The sequence below is a fragment of the Canis lupus genome, chromosome 33, assembly GCF_003254725.2.
Source record: "Canis lupus dingo isolate Sandy chromosome 33, ASM325472v2, whole genome shotgun sequence".
In the NCBI taxonomy this organism is placed as follows: Eukaryota; Metazoa; Chordata; class Mammalia; order Carnivora; family Canidae; genus Canis; species Canis lupus.
Window position 1 is genome coordinate 7,605,013 of NC_064275.1, and position 16,490 is coordinate 7,621,502.

At 34.3% G+C, this 16,490-nt stretch overlaps 1 protein-coding gene across 41 annotated transcripts in view; it reads right to left on the reverse strand.

The window, feature by feature from the left end:
• LOC112640164 (ABI family member 3 binding protein) overlaps nt 1-16,490 on the reverse strand; it is a 234,307-nt gene that overhangs the window by 172,444 nt on the left and 45,373 nt on the right. For all 41 annotated transcript variants that reach the window (XM_035709991.2, XM_035709990.2, XM_035709972.2 and 38 more), the window contains exon 2: nt 2,005-2,184. In XM_035709991.2, coding sequence (XP_035565884.1) covers nt 2,005-2,184 — 180 coding nt within the window. The remainder of the gene's footprint in view (nt 1-2,004; nt 2,185-16,490) is intronic.

Below are 16,490 nucleotides of genomic sequence, written 5' to 3' on the forward strand. Positions count from 1 at the left end.
AAAATTACAGAATGCAAACAACTAGTTAAATGCAAATGTAGACCAGGATGTATAAGCCAAGAACTTGAGACAATCAGTGACATTTAAAAAGGGAGGAGAGAGAGGATTGTTATAGGATAAAAGTTACTTAAGAGACATAACAACCAAATGTAACATGTAGACTTTGTTTGGATCCTGATTCAAAAAAGAACTCCAAGAAGGCATTTTTAAGATCAGCAGAGGAATTTAAATATGGACTTAGTACTCAATGATATCATACAATTATTATTATAATATGATAAAGGCATGACATTACTCAAAATATTTATCATACTGAAGGGTTCACAGATTTAAAAATATGATAACCAGTTATGCTTTAAAAATCCCCTAATAAAAAAAATAAAAATAAATTTTAAAAATCCCCTAATAAAAAAATTGTGCATGTGAAGAGTACATAGAACAGGATCAGCAAAACCGTGATATATATTCAAGTTGCATGATGAAACAGGAGGGTCATTGTAATATTTTCTCTCCTTAAATGTTTGAACTTTCCTTAATAAAAAAAAAAGTTTAAAGGACAGCCACAGTAAATAAATAAACATGTACTGAATCCATTTGATTATCCCTCATCATTCAGCTACTGATAAGCTTGGTCCATTTATATCAGAAATTTTCTTTACTTTTTTGTACATGTGTTTTACTAGCAATCTGATTTCATCTTTCACCTCTTAGGGAAAGGAAGTTTACAATTGACCAAATAATCTAAATAACCAAGGGGAAAAAATATCGTAAATAAAATACTACTTCTAATGCTCAATAAAGGAGCAATAGGCCTGTTGGTACATGGGGCAAGTATGCAGCATCCAAGTACTTTTTGTAGTCAAGAGTGAATGTGGTGGGGGAATATTTGCAAAATTTTAAATTCTTTTCAGTTTATATGGTCAGGGTTAGTATTATAACATTTGTCAAAAGTGCTTAATTATCACATTTTTTGGCAACAAACTATGTGTTTGCTTTAACACAATTATCTTAGGTAAAATCCAGTCTAGACATATATAATTAATAATGTCACTCCCCTGTCTGATTTTAAAGTATAACAGACCTCTCTTTGAGGAACAAGGGGCTGCAGGGAAAAATATATTTATCTTCAGTGTTCCCTGCATATATGCATGAATGCCAGATCTGATCTACGATAGTTCATGTGACAGGGTTACACATGGGAATCTCATGGCACGGCCCTTTAGCAATAATCCTAGCAATGGAGCAAAATACAAATCTCCTCTGAGACTGTTCAGAAAGTTTTGAAGGCATTCATAATACATGATTCCCCTTTAAAAAAAAAAGTTATGCTTTAAAAAAAAGGTTTTATTTGGAAATAATTTTTCTGAATGAGGCTTAAAGATGCTTACACCCTCAAACTACATTGCTAATGGGACTAAAACATTTTCAAAAAAAATGTAAAATTTTATGATACCTGTAAAAGCTCTTAATCTTTTTTAATCTTTTTAAATTAAAAAAAATTTAAATTTTCTTCTCTTTCTTCCCTTTTTTAAAGGCAGCTTCTCAAAAAAAAAAAAAAATAAAAAAAAAAAAAAAATAAAGGCAGCTTCTCATGAAGAGATGCCCAGAAAGCTATAGCTGTTATTTTCCCCCAGAAGAGTGTAAAGACAAAACAGGGAGAAACATTAATCCAAATAAACAGGTAATGTTACAGAGATCTAAACCAGGCGTTTGGGCCTATTTATTCCCTTGTGCAATTTAAGTTCTATGGTCAAGGATTGTGGGTATAGTGGCAATGAAGGTGAGTATTTCTGCAGCACACAAAGAATTCACATTCTGTATTTTTTCATGTAAGGACCTATGCTCTATAGGCCACAACAATTATGTAGATGGTTTGTAATTTTGGCATTTGGTTTGGCTGAGATGTAGAAGATGTAGAAGAAAGGGTGCTTGCCTTCATGATTTACAGTCCGTGTGGCACCCATTACCTCTTTTCTTCCCATGCCCGAAACCCAAACCTCTTACCGACCACAGCCTCCGTGAATTTGCCTTCTGCTGGAAGAGGGAAGTACTGATTTGGTGACAAGTTGCTACCATATCCTAGGAGAAAACCTTCTAGTTTTACATTTGGATTTGGACGTAGGAACTTCAAGAGGATGGAGTCACTCGTGGTATTGATGTGGACTTTCAGGCTTGGCCTTTTACCTAAAGATGGAAACAAAAAATGCAGGGCTGTTATTTTGCCACTTTAGCATCCCAGGGCAAACTGGAAGTGAAGGTTAGTTGCTAGAGGTATTGTTACTAGAAGGCATGCTACCTACTTGGCTACTCGATTTTCCAGCACATACACCCAAACAGCTAAAACACGGGTAATTTTGAGATCCAAAAATCCAAACTAAGTAACATAGATCAAATAAAGCTATCTAAATTAAATAATATAGACTAAAGCAGTCTAGAACACAAAAGTAAAATCTTAGGGCTTAGTATTTGGTAGTTTATTATTGAGCAGGTGGATGGGATTGAAGGCTCTTTTATTTATCCACAAGAGTCAGAACCTTCCTTTTATACACTGTTTGTGAATGTTCAAAGGATCTGAAATTTCTTATTAGTAAATTTAACTACTGTACTTTGAAACCCCCCAGCCTCATCAATGCTGCCCTCCAGCTGTATCCCCACAAGATTTAGTAATTTATATACAGAGCTGGAAACAAAGGGACATGGATGTGGGGGGGTCATTTTAGGGAGAATAGGGAACTCTGAAAGAGTTGATGGTTGGAGGAGAAAGATCTTTAGGTCTATTTGGGTCCTGCAGGGTCAGTGAGAAAACTACATGGAGATGACCCACAGGAGGTTGAATAATCAAGGGTGATGCTCAGAAATAGAACACAGATCCATCTGGATGTCATCAGTTTCTAAATAATCACTGGATGAACTTTCCCAGAGAGATTGTGCAGCGTGACAAGAGAAAACTTAAAAAAAAAAAAAAAAAAAAAAAAAAAAAAGCCTTGAAAATTTAATTAACTATGTAGGCAACAGCGGCAGATTACCACACCAACCAGAAGTCTTGAGCAAGCAGTGAGTAAACAACATTGTCTTTTGTCTTTGGGACCAGAAGGAGCAGACTTCAAAAGCCAACTCTGCAACTTAATCATCAATGGGCCTCTGGTGAGTCCCTGAACATATTCAACCCTGAATTTCTTGATTTGTAAGTTATGAATACTAGATAACGATGTCCACTTTGATGGATTGTTTACAAAGATTAGTGCAAATGGCACGGTCTTAAAGCAGGCACATAGTAATTGCTCAATAATTGGTTACTTAGTAAAACCCATTCATAACCTTTTAGCCACAATACAGAAATCCAAAATGGCTTTGTAAGATTTTGTATAAATTCATATTAAACTAATTTGGTAATAAAACCCAATCTGAACCATAATGAGGCCACTAAATCTTTCTCAACTCCCACTGAATAGTGTAACTATTTTGTGTAACTATTCACATGTTTAATTGTAGGAATATTAATTAACATAATTAATATTAATATTAATTAACATATTAATAATTAATTATAATTAATATTAATCAACATATTAATATGTTTAATTAAGGCCCCACTGAAGAGGCGCCTTAATATCTAGTCTAGGCAACCTAGTACATTTCTAAAATTCAAAGATTTTCTGAATTCTAAAACATGTCTGACCCCAAGGACTTTAGATACAAGATTGTAGATCTCAATTATTTTCTTCCTTTATCCCACAGAGATTTAATAATTTTAAAATAGTTTGCCCATCGGAAAGATTGCATTTATTAATTTAGTAATCCACATTCAATTTCTTATGAAGACTTATATTGCATTAATACCAGTCAACACCTCTGAACAGTATGGCTTCCAAAGTTATCACATTAAAATGTACCATTCCAGTTAAAATTATCCTGGACTTACTCAAAATAGCTACATAAATGAATTCCAATAGGCCTTTGCAAAAATAGAGAAATACAGATAGCCTCTTCTTGGATACCAGGTTGTAGGAAGCACTCTCTTACCTCAGCAGCCCATACTACTATTTCCAGGTATGTACACAGGTCTTCGTACTTCAAGAATTTGATGAGATTTCTATAAAGTTCTAGATTATCAAATTGCTATTCCCACATTTGTGGCAGAATTGAAGCCCAGAGATACTGGGGGGCTTATCCAAGTCCAAAGAAGATTCATCTAGTGTAATTCTCTCATAGCATAAACAATGCATTTGAGGGCACCCAGTCTTCTTGTCACTCTGCAAGTTAAGTGCAAGGTCAAAACTGGATCTCAGTTTCTCACCAAGCTGCACTTCCCGCTCTGTTTTTATGGAGAACATCATCATTTCCCAGTGGAGTAAAGGAGTGGCTAACCCCCAGACAGTAATGCTCAAATTGATGCTCACCAGTGATGTTTTGTCCTACCTTCACTAGATTTTGAGGAGGGGATTTATACTTCAGCTATAACATAGCTTTTGTCCAAGCCAATTTTCCCATCTTAGTTATGTACCTAGATTAACCCTAGAATAACTCTATCCTGCTCAGTGGAATGGAACAAATTTAGGTCAAGGGCATAATCCACTACCTTAGATGGTTATTAGGTCCCACAGTAAATCAAAACACAGCTGGCCTGTTTCCAACCCCTTGTTAGGAAGCAGAGAATAAGGAATCTTGATGTACTTAGGTTGTGCTCATATTTGACTAAGCATCATCAAATTAGACCTTTGCTCATAGACTTTGGCCTAATGTACCACATTACTCTTCCACTTGGAAAGTGGAAAGGATGGCTGTACCGAGTGAGGAAAAGGAAGGCTGTAAACAGAATTACTGACCAACAAAGGTGGAAGTGTTCTCATTTCCTCTGCATGGGAATTTTCATGACTCCAGTCTTTCTCCCTTTGGCTAATAATTTATGTCAGTAAATACATCAATATCCTGTAACTTTTTGAATGAGTTGGCATTTAGCTGACCTATTTTCTCCAAAATTCCTAAATCATACTCCCCTCTGGAGCTAAACTTTTAAAATTTCTGAGAAAGAGAGATGCACGCAGACAAATCTTAACTCAAAGCAGGATCACAAACTTAATTATTTTGAGACTCTCATCCCAGTTCCTTATTTGAAGCTAGAAATTCAAGCCCTTTCATTATCCTGGCACACATTACTTCCTTTGTTACTTCTCAACATATCTTATTTCTTTTGGGCCAGTATAATCTTCTCACATCCTGCAATGCACTTTCACCTATGCTTATATTGTCACTCAGGATGGATTCCCTCTATCTTTGGTTTGTCTTCTCTACACCACTTCAGCCACTCAGTTATTACACCATTGGTCTTCAGTGCTCAGCAAAAAGTTCAAGCAATTTTTGCTCTTTCATCTGATTAAGTTTGTCAATCATTTGTTCAAATGAATGTTTGGACTAGTATTCAATTTTATACTACTGGACAATTTCCCCCAATATTGTAGGGTATATCTCTATGCATCTTATAAGAATTTTTAATTTTTCATAAGTTAGTTATTCTTCATTCTGAGTAATTCTAGTTTAATGGTTTGGAACACTAGTCATGTGATGGCAGTGACCTTTCAATGTTAATGTGAAAGCCTCCGGTGAATGATATAAGGTAGAATTAATAGAAAGACAATATAACATGATATGAGCTTAGCTAGGAAAACATTTATAAGTAAAATGGCAGATATGTTACCCAGAATAGCCCAGAAGTACAGAGTAATTAGAGTATTGGAAAAGCGTTTTATTGTATATCTCGTATGAGAAATAAAGTCTATGCCAATCAATTGTGAGACAAAGAATGTAAATATTCCAGGAAAACACCACCATTATGGCTGAGAAGAAGATTGCACATTGGTAAAGTAGAACCCTGGACCTAGGACAGTTGTTTCTAATCCTCTTTTTGTAATATCCTAGCGTATCTCTAAATAGTTCAAAAGGGTGTCCTAAAATACTAACAGAAAAAAATCTTTCAGAATCAAATTAGAATTAATTCTCTTTTAATTTTTAAAAGTAAATACATGACCTGTGGCATTAAAATCAGTGAAAAACCTTTCTAAGGTTTTTATACTTTCCAAAATATTTCAGAATGTGGCCTAAAGTTTGGTATGTAGTTGGTCAAGTTGATAAAATCGCTTCAAGAGAAAACTGATACTAAAGCTCTTTTTTTAAAAGTAAAAAGTATCTATTTGTGTAGCAGCAATCATTGGTTTATGTGCTCTCAGTACAAAACACTATAGAAGACATCAGAAATACTCTAAATAGCAAATTTAGGAATAAACCAGATCAGCATTAATTTACGAGATATTAAGTAAAATAATAGCTATAATACTGATGTCAATAAAATAATGACTTAATTCTTTCAGGACTAAAAGAATAAACATTATTATTATTATCCGTAATGTTTCCCTTTTTAAACACCCATTCCATTTATACCGCCATCCCCTAAACTTAGTCACTTTTTTCATACAAAGTCAAATTTTCTAAGATATCAAAGTAATTAATTCCCATCAGTTCAGATATGACAGCATAGATTTTAAAAACTGATAAAGCATAGATTTAAAAAAACTGGTAAAAAATAATTTAAAATTTGATCTAATTCATTTTTAAGTTTTTATTTAAATTCAAGTTAGTTAAAATATAGTATAATATTGGTTTCAGGAGAATTTAATGCTCCAACACTTACCTTTAACATCCAGTGCTCATCACAGTAAGTGCCCTCCTTAATGCCCATCACCCACTTAGCTCATCCCCCCACCCACTTCCTCCTCAGAAACCCTCAGTTTGTTCTCTGTAGTCAAGAGTCTCTTATGGTTTGCCTCTCTCTCTGTTTTTATCTCATTTTATTTTTCTTTCCTTTCCCCTATGCTCATCTGTTCTGTTTCTTAAATTCTACATGAGTGAAGTTATATGGCATTTGTCTTTCTCTGACTTATTTCACTTAGCATAATATACTCTAGTTCCATCCATGTCACTGCAAATGGCAATTCTTTTTGATGGCTGAGTAGTATTCCATTATATATAAATACTACGTCTTCTTTATCATTCATCAGTTGATGGATACTAGGGCTCTTTCCATAGTTTGGCTAATGTTGATAATGCTTCTATAAACTTCAGGGTACACCTACCCCTTCAAATCTGCATTTTTGTATCCTTTGGGTAAATACCTAGTAGTACAATTGCTGAGTTGTAGGGTAGTTCTATTTTTAACTTTTTGAGGAATTTTTGTACTGTTTTCCAGAGTGGCTCCACCAGTTTGCATTCCCAACAGTACATGAAGGTTCCCCTTTCTCCGCATTGGATCAAGTTTTTTAAAGTTTTGAACTTGAAAAGAACAAGAGAGATAAAAGCCAAACTACAGATTGGGAGAAAGTATTCCCAACACATATATCTATTTAAAAACTTATATTCAGAATGTTTAAAAGAATTCTTTCTACTAAATAAGGAGATAAAATATTTTTTAAAAAAGGGAAAAAGATTTAAAAAGATTCCTCACTAAAAAAGATATGTGATAACCATAAGCACATGCTCAACAGCAGTATCATCAGATGTTCTCCATAAGGGGTCAAATATTAAATATTTTAGGCTTTGTAGACCAGATGTTCTCTACCACAACTATTCAACTCTGCCATTGGAGCACAAAAGTAGCTACAAACATTATATAAGCCAAGGGACATGTCTGTGTTTCAGTAAAACTATATAGTTGACCTTTGAACAATATGGGGGTTAGAGGTATTGACCCACTACACAGTAAAAAATATGCATATAACTTTTGACTCCCTAAAACTTAACCACTAAAAGTCTACTGCTGACTGGAAGCTTTACTGATAACATAAGTAGTCAACTAACTCATATTTTGTTTTCTATATTTATATTCTTACAGTATATTCTGTATTTGTATTCTTACAGTAAAGTTAGCCAGAGAAAAGAAAACATTAAGATTATAAGGAAGAGAAGATACATTCACATATAAGATACATTTACTGTATTTATCAAAAGGATCTGTTTATAAGTGGACCAGTGCGGTTCAAACCCATATTGCTCAAAGGTCGACTTTACTTGTAAAAATTGTCAGTTGGCTGGATTTGTTCACCAGGTTCTAGTTTACCATCTCCTGGTCAACATAATTAGTCTTTAGGGAAAGGCAAGTTAAAAATCACAGATACTACACACTCAAAAATGGATAAAATTAAGATAGTCAATAACAACCGTTAGGCAGTATTTAGAAAAACTGGAGCCCTCGTACATTTTGAATGTGAATGTTAAGTGGTATAACCACTTGTGAAAACTGTTGGACAACTACCAAATAACCTATTAATTTTATTCATAGTTTTTTTTTCTTTCTTTTTTTTTTTTAGCAAAAAAAGGAAAAATAACACTATACTAAGACTTGTATGCAGATAATTCAAAGCAACACCAAACTGGAAACAGCCCGAATGGCCATCAATGGTCAAATGGATAAACACATTACGGTTTATTCATACAATGGGATAGGACTCAGCAATAAAACAAAACAAATTACTTATGTAATTCAACATGGTTGAAACTCTCGTCTGGCAAGATATCATGCCTCTGTAGCATGAGCATGACTTTCCTCATCTGAGTAGTAGGCCTTTCTCAGAGATGGAAGACATTCCTCTAAAGGAAGATCATTCAATTGTCTTGCCATTACAGCACTTTGCAAGAGTTTTAATAGTGCCTAAGATTATTACACATTCAACCGATGGTTCATATATAAAATCAGCAAGTCCTTTTTAGACATTATCTTCCCAGAACTGACAGTTCAAAGTTTCAAATGTATTCTATATTCTTCTTACACAATACACTGCAAGTAGAAAACATTCCAATGCTTTTATGATCACATCTTCAGTTTACATATTAAACAGGGCAATTACTGTCTGACAACACGTTCAAAAGCTTCCAAAAACCATATTTGATGGCAGAGATTATATGTAATTGAACTGTAATGCTAAGTTATACAAACCATAATTTTAACATAGGACTTGGCAATAATTTAACATTTGCTTTAATTCCTAGAGAGCCCAAAAGAGATCCTATAATAGGCAAGGTACTCAAATGACTCCCTGTCCTGGTATCATGATCCAAGAAAATATGTTAGAAGGGAAAAAAAAAAAAACCCATATGGAGTTTCATTGATTTTCCTGTGGCAGCCACACTGTGAAGGGAGTGGCCAAAGTCAATTATACAATAATCTTCAATTGTTTCTGATCCTTAAATAGAAATGTGTTGTCTGTCGTCTATAGCATGGCTTTTCTTACCAAAAACAACAAACTGAAAGCCAGTGATATGAGTGGAAACTTTCCATAGCCGAAAAAGCTTGACAGTTTTAGTTAAATATTTTAAGGAAAATAAAGATTGTTTCCATCAACTAAATACAATTAGACATTATAAAAACTACTTCCAGCAGTGCTATAATAGCAAGATGCTTGTAGAATATTCCATTAGAAGAGAATCTGTGCAAGGTGGTTATGAAGATAAAGGAAGGCATCGCCCATTCTGCAGTGACATGATGGCATGCCAGACAAGACAGGTAGAGGGAATGAAATGGCTTTGTGGTGGTGGTGGATAAGCAGAATTATAATTAAAAGCACTCACAAAGTACTTACTAGACAAATCCTTTTACGATTTCAATTTATTGTATTCCATCTATCATCAATCCCATATATCTCATGGTATCCTGAATCTCTGGCTTCCAGAATGGAATTCCTTCTCAAAAACCCACAGATTCTCTATCACTCTCTTCCCAACTCTTTGGGAATGAAGTTTTACCAAGGCTCAGTGGATAATTAACGAGAGCTTGCAAAGAGCTAGTGTGCAATCAACGTATAGCAGCTTTACAACATGTCTTCCAGAAACAGGGAGGCCACTGACAGTTGTGTTGTGCATTGCAAATCTCTAAATGGCATTATTCAAACCAACTTTTATTTATGGCCCTATACATTACCCACACTCACAAAGACCATGCAGAAATAGTTGCTGCTTACAAAAATGGGTGATTTGATAAGGGTAACTAACTTGAAAGCCTCTAAACTCTTCCCATAGGCCTCAAGCTGCTCCTTCCCACTCTTCCTACTTCATGCTTTTGATTTCTATCAAAAGATAGAAGATTTTCTATCTTCCCTGCCTCTTGATTCTGCTGACACTGGTAATAAGGGATATGGGTGTTGGGATGCTTTGTGTAAGGAGGACAGGGGCTCAGCCACAAACATCTTGGACATTCTGCTCTCTAATATACAAATGAAATTACTTTGCTCAATATTCACAAGTCAGGTGATGAATCAGAAATCTAAATAAGAACAAATGAAGAGATCTAGGGCATTCAGGCAATCAATTAATAGCACCCAGATTTAGAGATGAACAGAAGGCATCCCTACTTGTGTTTCATTAACTCAAATCTAAATATGTAAGGGGAAAATCCTGATGAAAATAGTTTAGATAAGGTAAAGCAAAACTTTTAGAAATCTACAGAAAAAAAATGTCATTTTTTAAAAAGCACAGAAAAAAGCTGTGGTAAAGTCCCATGAGCTACATGAACAGCTGCCAGCCTGTGGGAATGGGAACTTTCAAAGAAACTCAGAACTTGACTTTACACATACATGATCAATGTGAACAGGAAGCTCAACCTACAACATTTTGTGATCTCTGCTCCAGTGCAAGCAGAACAGCCTGTTCTCTCTCCAATGCCTTGTGGGGAATTTGCTACTGGAAGACATGTTCCTGCATGCAACACATACTTTCAGAGTGCAGGAAATAAAAAGTCCCAGCTCACCTGAAGAGCTCCCTTGATAGAGCCACACCCAAACAATTCCCATTGAGCCTTAACTCCCAGGTGTCAACTAGTAAACTTTTTATTAGGTTATTATGGTCACCAAATACCTGGAGAATATTTGCTACTGAATTTAGAAAGAAATGGCATCTTGCTAGAAATCTGAGAGGGAAAATGTTTTCTTGTTTTCTTCCTTAATGGAGCACTTTATATCTGTTTGCCCAGCTGTTTGTATAAGTGAGTTCCATTTCAGCAAAAACAACCACAGTTTCCACCTTGGTCACAATTCCCAGTGCCCTGATTCCTCAGGCCAATACTTCACCGTCTGGTGACTTTGGATGACTGAATGAGACAGATTGAAACCTGCCAATGTTGACATTTCAGCACCACTTGGCAGGACTAAGAGTTTTACCAAAGGAGCAATATCCTTACCTACTTTGTAACCCAACCAACAGCCAAGCAGGGAAGTTACTTTTCATAGACTACCTTTAAGTCAACAGCCTTTCATTCTTAGGGCAAAATCTCATCCTGTTGTCACTTGCATACACACCCTCAATCTAATTCTCCTAAAATCACCCTTTAAAGTCTGAAGCATGTTGAAGGGGCCAACCACCTGCAACCAATAGCCACATATTTGCTATTTGGAAAGGGGGGCAGTGACATGGTTTACGACAAACAACATCTAAATAAATTCTGTATCTGCCACGGGAAATGTGTATATTCATGCATCTGCTTTTCATTTTATCTATTCACTCACTACTAGATACTAGGCATTAATGATACCAATTCAAATATGATCACATCACAAAGATTATGCTGTCTAGTAAATTAAACAAATGGGTAAGTCTATGATTTCAGTGCAGCAAATTTGTACAGTTAGTACAATGTGGCTACAACAGAGAAACTCTAAATCTGATGGAAGAGGGATAAAGGCTGTACAAAGAAAGTGTCCCCTTAGCTTTGCTAAACTAGTCACAAAAAATGTTTTTATTCCATGAAAATATGCCAAATGCAAGTAGGGAAGTAGATCTCAAAGTCTACTTTGTAATACTTTTCCTACCACTTTAGATAATTGATATATTCTTATTATTTTAAATATATATAAAATTAAAAAGAAATCAAACAGGCTAAGAGACTTAATAAAACTCATTTTTTTCTTCTTTTTCTGATTTTTCCACAAAAAGCCTGGAGTTGATCTGCTTACATCTTCTTGCTATGTAAAGTAAGGAGTGATAGCAATTGGTGCTTCTGATGAAAGGTAGGATAGACTCCATGCCAGTATGCTTCAAAGAATTGGCCCTCCAAAACGGCATCAGCCTCACCTGGGAACTTGCTAGAAGTACAAATTCTCAGACTTCACTCTCTACATCTTGAATCAGAAACTTTGCTAAAATACAGATTGCTGCCTCCACCCCAAACAGTAATTCCAACGCATTACTCAGGTTTGAGAACTATGACCCTTTAAAATTCAGTGCATCAAAAAATATAATTCATGGGCCCAATTTCTTTTGAAAGAGATTTACAGATACAGTTTCAGAGAAAAAAAACCCTCAGCTATCACGCTGTTAAATTTCCCATCATGAGAATTTTACATATATTTTGATCTGTGAACAAACTGTGAATTAGAGTTTTCTAGAATCATAAATTCTGGAGACTCCTAATGTAAAATATTTAATAATATTTGGAAAGTTTCTCTGACTTCTAGCATCAGTTATAAGACTTTACCCAAATCTATTTAAAGACTTAGAACTACGATGAGCTAACATTTCATTATAAAAAATTTCAAACAGAAATGTTGCAAGAATTGTGCAGTGCACAGCCATAGAGCCACCACAGAGACAATAATGTAAATCTTACTGTATCTTTTTCATCATATTTATCTACCTCTCTACCCATCCATCAGCCCATCTTATTTGTAAATGGATTTCAAAATCTATTTCCATATTCTTCACTCCTCAACACTTCAGTGAGTATATCATTAACTAGAATTCAGTACATTTTTCTTTTGAGATAAAATTGTGTATAAGAAAATATCTAAACTTTAACTCCACAAGGCTGATTTTTCCAAATGCCATGTGTATGAAATCCAAACCTAGACAAGATTTACATTATCTTTACCTCATGTCCATTTCCACCCCATCCTCCCAGAAACAACTTCTGTTCTGATTTTTACTAAACCATAGATTATTTTTATCTGTTCTAGACCTCAGTGAAATTGAATCATATGATACGCACACTTATGTAAGGATTCTTGCACACCCATAATGTTTTGGAGATTTATCAGTTTTATTGGATGCATTAGTAGTTTTGCTCTTATTTTTACTGAGTGCTATTCAGATAATTATTAAAATCAACATTTTTACATATTCCTGTGTCTTCAGAGTATCAACCTCTCTTGATTTAGTATATTTTAAAATGTTGATTAAGTTGTAATAAAATTTTCTCTGAGAACAAAGGGAAAATATATTTTTTCTTTCCAGATATTTATTTACCTTCTACCACTTGCCAGGAAAATAAAACTATACACTCTGTCATTTATAATATATGTTTAACTTTTAAGACTCAGATCAATGATTAATAGTAAATGCAGACAAAACTATATAATGATTTCATCTTCACCAGAATGCTAAATACTGGTCACTGATACTCAAGATCTTGGATATCTTTCCCTTTTACTCCTAGCTAATGGAACACCAGGTGGGAGTAACAAGCCTCCTTTGACAATAAAGTGTAATATTGACTTTCCTGTGTCAGAGTGATTTTCACTGATACAAAAGTGTTAAGTTTAAACGTGTCATTTAAAAGTAGCTCATCCTAACAATCTCAAAACGGTCTGGTACCAAAAAACAGTCATTTAGATTATTCAATTTTCCAAAAGGACCAATGCTCTTTTTTTCCTGCTCTCAATAACTCCAATTTCAACATACATTAAATTCCACTAACCAAGTAGAAATCAAGTTTATCAAAGTGCTACTTTATAGGACAAAGAAGAAAATGCACAATTTCCACCAGCACTATAAGAAATCCTCCACATAGAAGATTCCATATTTACATTTGTAAAAACATTGTCCCAGAAATACCCTTGATAAAAATGAAAATTTGCCCTTATTATAAAAAACTGTCAAGCACTAACAAAACTTTCTTAAATAAATCTAGCTTTTACTCATTTATTTTTGCAGTCTGACAAATAAAAACAAGAGAGATAGCTAGAACAAATGGTTTCATTCGCCATCACTGTTTAGACATTTGAAATCTTCAAGAATTGTAGTTTGTTCGGTTAATAAATACCCAGTGCTGATGATATACAGCTGCTTATCTTGAGATTTCATGCATCAAAAGCCTTCCGTAAGCTAGATGAAAATGGCTAAACCATCATGACAGTTTGATCAGTGTCCTCAGAACAAGGCAGAGTAGGTCATGAGACTTACAAGGCTCTAGGAAGGGCCACTTGCTAAATGACCCCATATTAATTCTTCTCTTTTTAATATATCCTAGAAGAAACAGAGGGGTTCTGGCATCAACCTAGCCTTTCATTGTGTTTGACCTCAGTCACCTGTCCTTTCTGAGGCTCTTTTCTCCTCCGTAGAATGAATTGGAGAATCCCTAATCCATATTTAATCTCATATTCAAGGATAGCTCTATTACATCATCCAGACAGAATCATTATCTTCCTATTCAAATACAGGAAAAAAATTAGAAAATGAATTTGTTTATAGAAACACTATCTTAATAATTTCCAGATAATATTTTTTACAGAACTACCAAAATTTACCTCAAATATGAAAAATACTTTATAGACATGAGGAAAGAATGTATGTGACTGTCATTAACATTTTTTCAACAGCTTTTGTGAGTTATATAGAATCACACACCATAAAATTCACCTACTGTAGGTGAGTTTTTAAAATTCAGTAATTTTTGGCAAACTTTTTGAGTTTACTAAATCTACCACAATCCAGTTTGAGAACATTTCCATCACTCTAAAATATTCTCCTGTATCCATTTGTAGTCAACAGGCATATCCTTAGCTCCCACCTCAGCTCCAGGCAGCCATTGGTCTGCTTTCTGCTTTTCTGGTAATTTGATATAAATGGATTTATACAGCATGTGGTCTTTGTGTCTGGCTTCTTTCATGTGATATGATGTTTATGAGATTTATCCATCCATCCATGGCATATCATTTATTCATTCCTTTTGATTGCCTGATGGCATTTCATTTTGTGTATCACGTTTCGTTTATCTATTTCCTAAGCTGAGGAATAGTTGGATTGTTTCCACTTTGGGGTTATTATGAATGATACTGTGATTATCAATAATCCTACAGTATTTGTGTGGACATATGTTTTCATTTTTCTTGGATAAATACCTAGGTGTAAAATGGCTGGGTGGTATGGTAACTATGTTTAAAATTTTAATATAAAAATGGAAAATAAATTCAGCAGTTTATGAATTTTCAAGATTATAACTATTACTCTTGCTTGAGGACAACATGAAGTTGTAAACATCCAGAAAATGAGCTATATTGCTTTATCACTAAATATGTTATATAATAAAATCAATAACTTTAATAAAGCTGAGATTTCTATCCTTAGTCATTAATGAAACAACACCACTTACCTTGTTACAATAACTATTTAAGATATAGCAACTCCATTTATCTCAAATGCATTTTGCTTTTTGCAAAATAATAAGACGGTCAATTGACATTCTTAGCAATGACTATGATACAGGATAAAATGAGTTGTCTTCTCAGTCCCTAGTCATTTACATTTAAAAAATTTTTTAACCCTATACCAAGTTGCAAATATTTGTTCACCAGAAAACCAGTTCTGGAGAAATTGACTTTATTATTATTTACACGTAAAATCAAAGTGAAATTAGATATAAACTCTGGCCTTGTGAACCAAGTGACAGCTATTTCTCTACGTAATCAGAAGAACCCGGTAAACTATAGTGACTTGGATGTATCATTATTTTTATATTTGTCATTGTTTCTTTTTCAGTAAATTCAAATTCAGAGTTAAAACATTTTGAATTTCTAAAATGTTTTCCAGTACTATTAAAATATGTCTCATTGTTAACCTTTCTGTTAGTTCGTGATTCATGTAGCATTTTCTAGGTGAGAAAAAGACAACATGGCTTGAAAATTCCAGTCTGACATTATTAAAATATCCCAGTCTGCATGGTAGATGTTACTCAAGTTTAAGTCTAGGCACTTAAAATAGAGTTTTATAATATTTATAAAATGTTAATAAAATCTAACCAAGTGAACTATTTGAGGATAAAATCTTCTTGACTTAAAATTATAGAAATAAAAAGAAAAGTCTTCCTCATAACTCTTTTTTATGTGACTTTTTTTTTCTTTTCTTGTATTTAGAACTTCAGAGCTGTATTGAATTACTCCCACTCCATTCCAAATTCTAAATTGGGAGATGAAGAACTGAGATTGTCCTTTGAGTATTCCAAGTACTATGCACAGGAGATTATTCTCTAGACACTGAAAATGGGAATACGTCAATTCCCACTGGTCACACTATTCCCTAGTGTGGGACAAATACATTTGGTTGTAAGAGAGGTAGAGGAAAGAGGCCAGGAAACAGAATCAAGGACCAAAGTAAGTTGAAGTTGAGATAGTAAACTGTTAGGTAGCAGCAGCTCTGAAGCTGAGAAAAAAGAAAAAAAGTACCTGACAAGGCAGCTTATT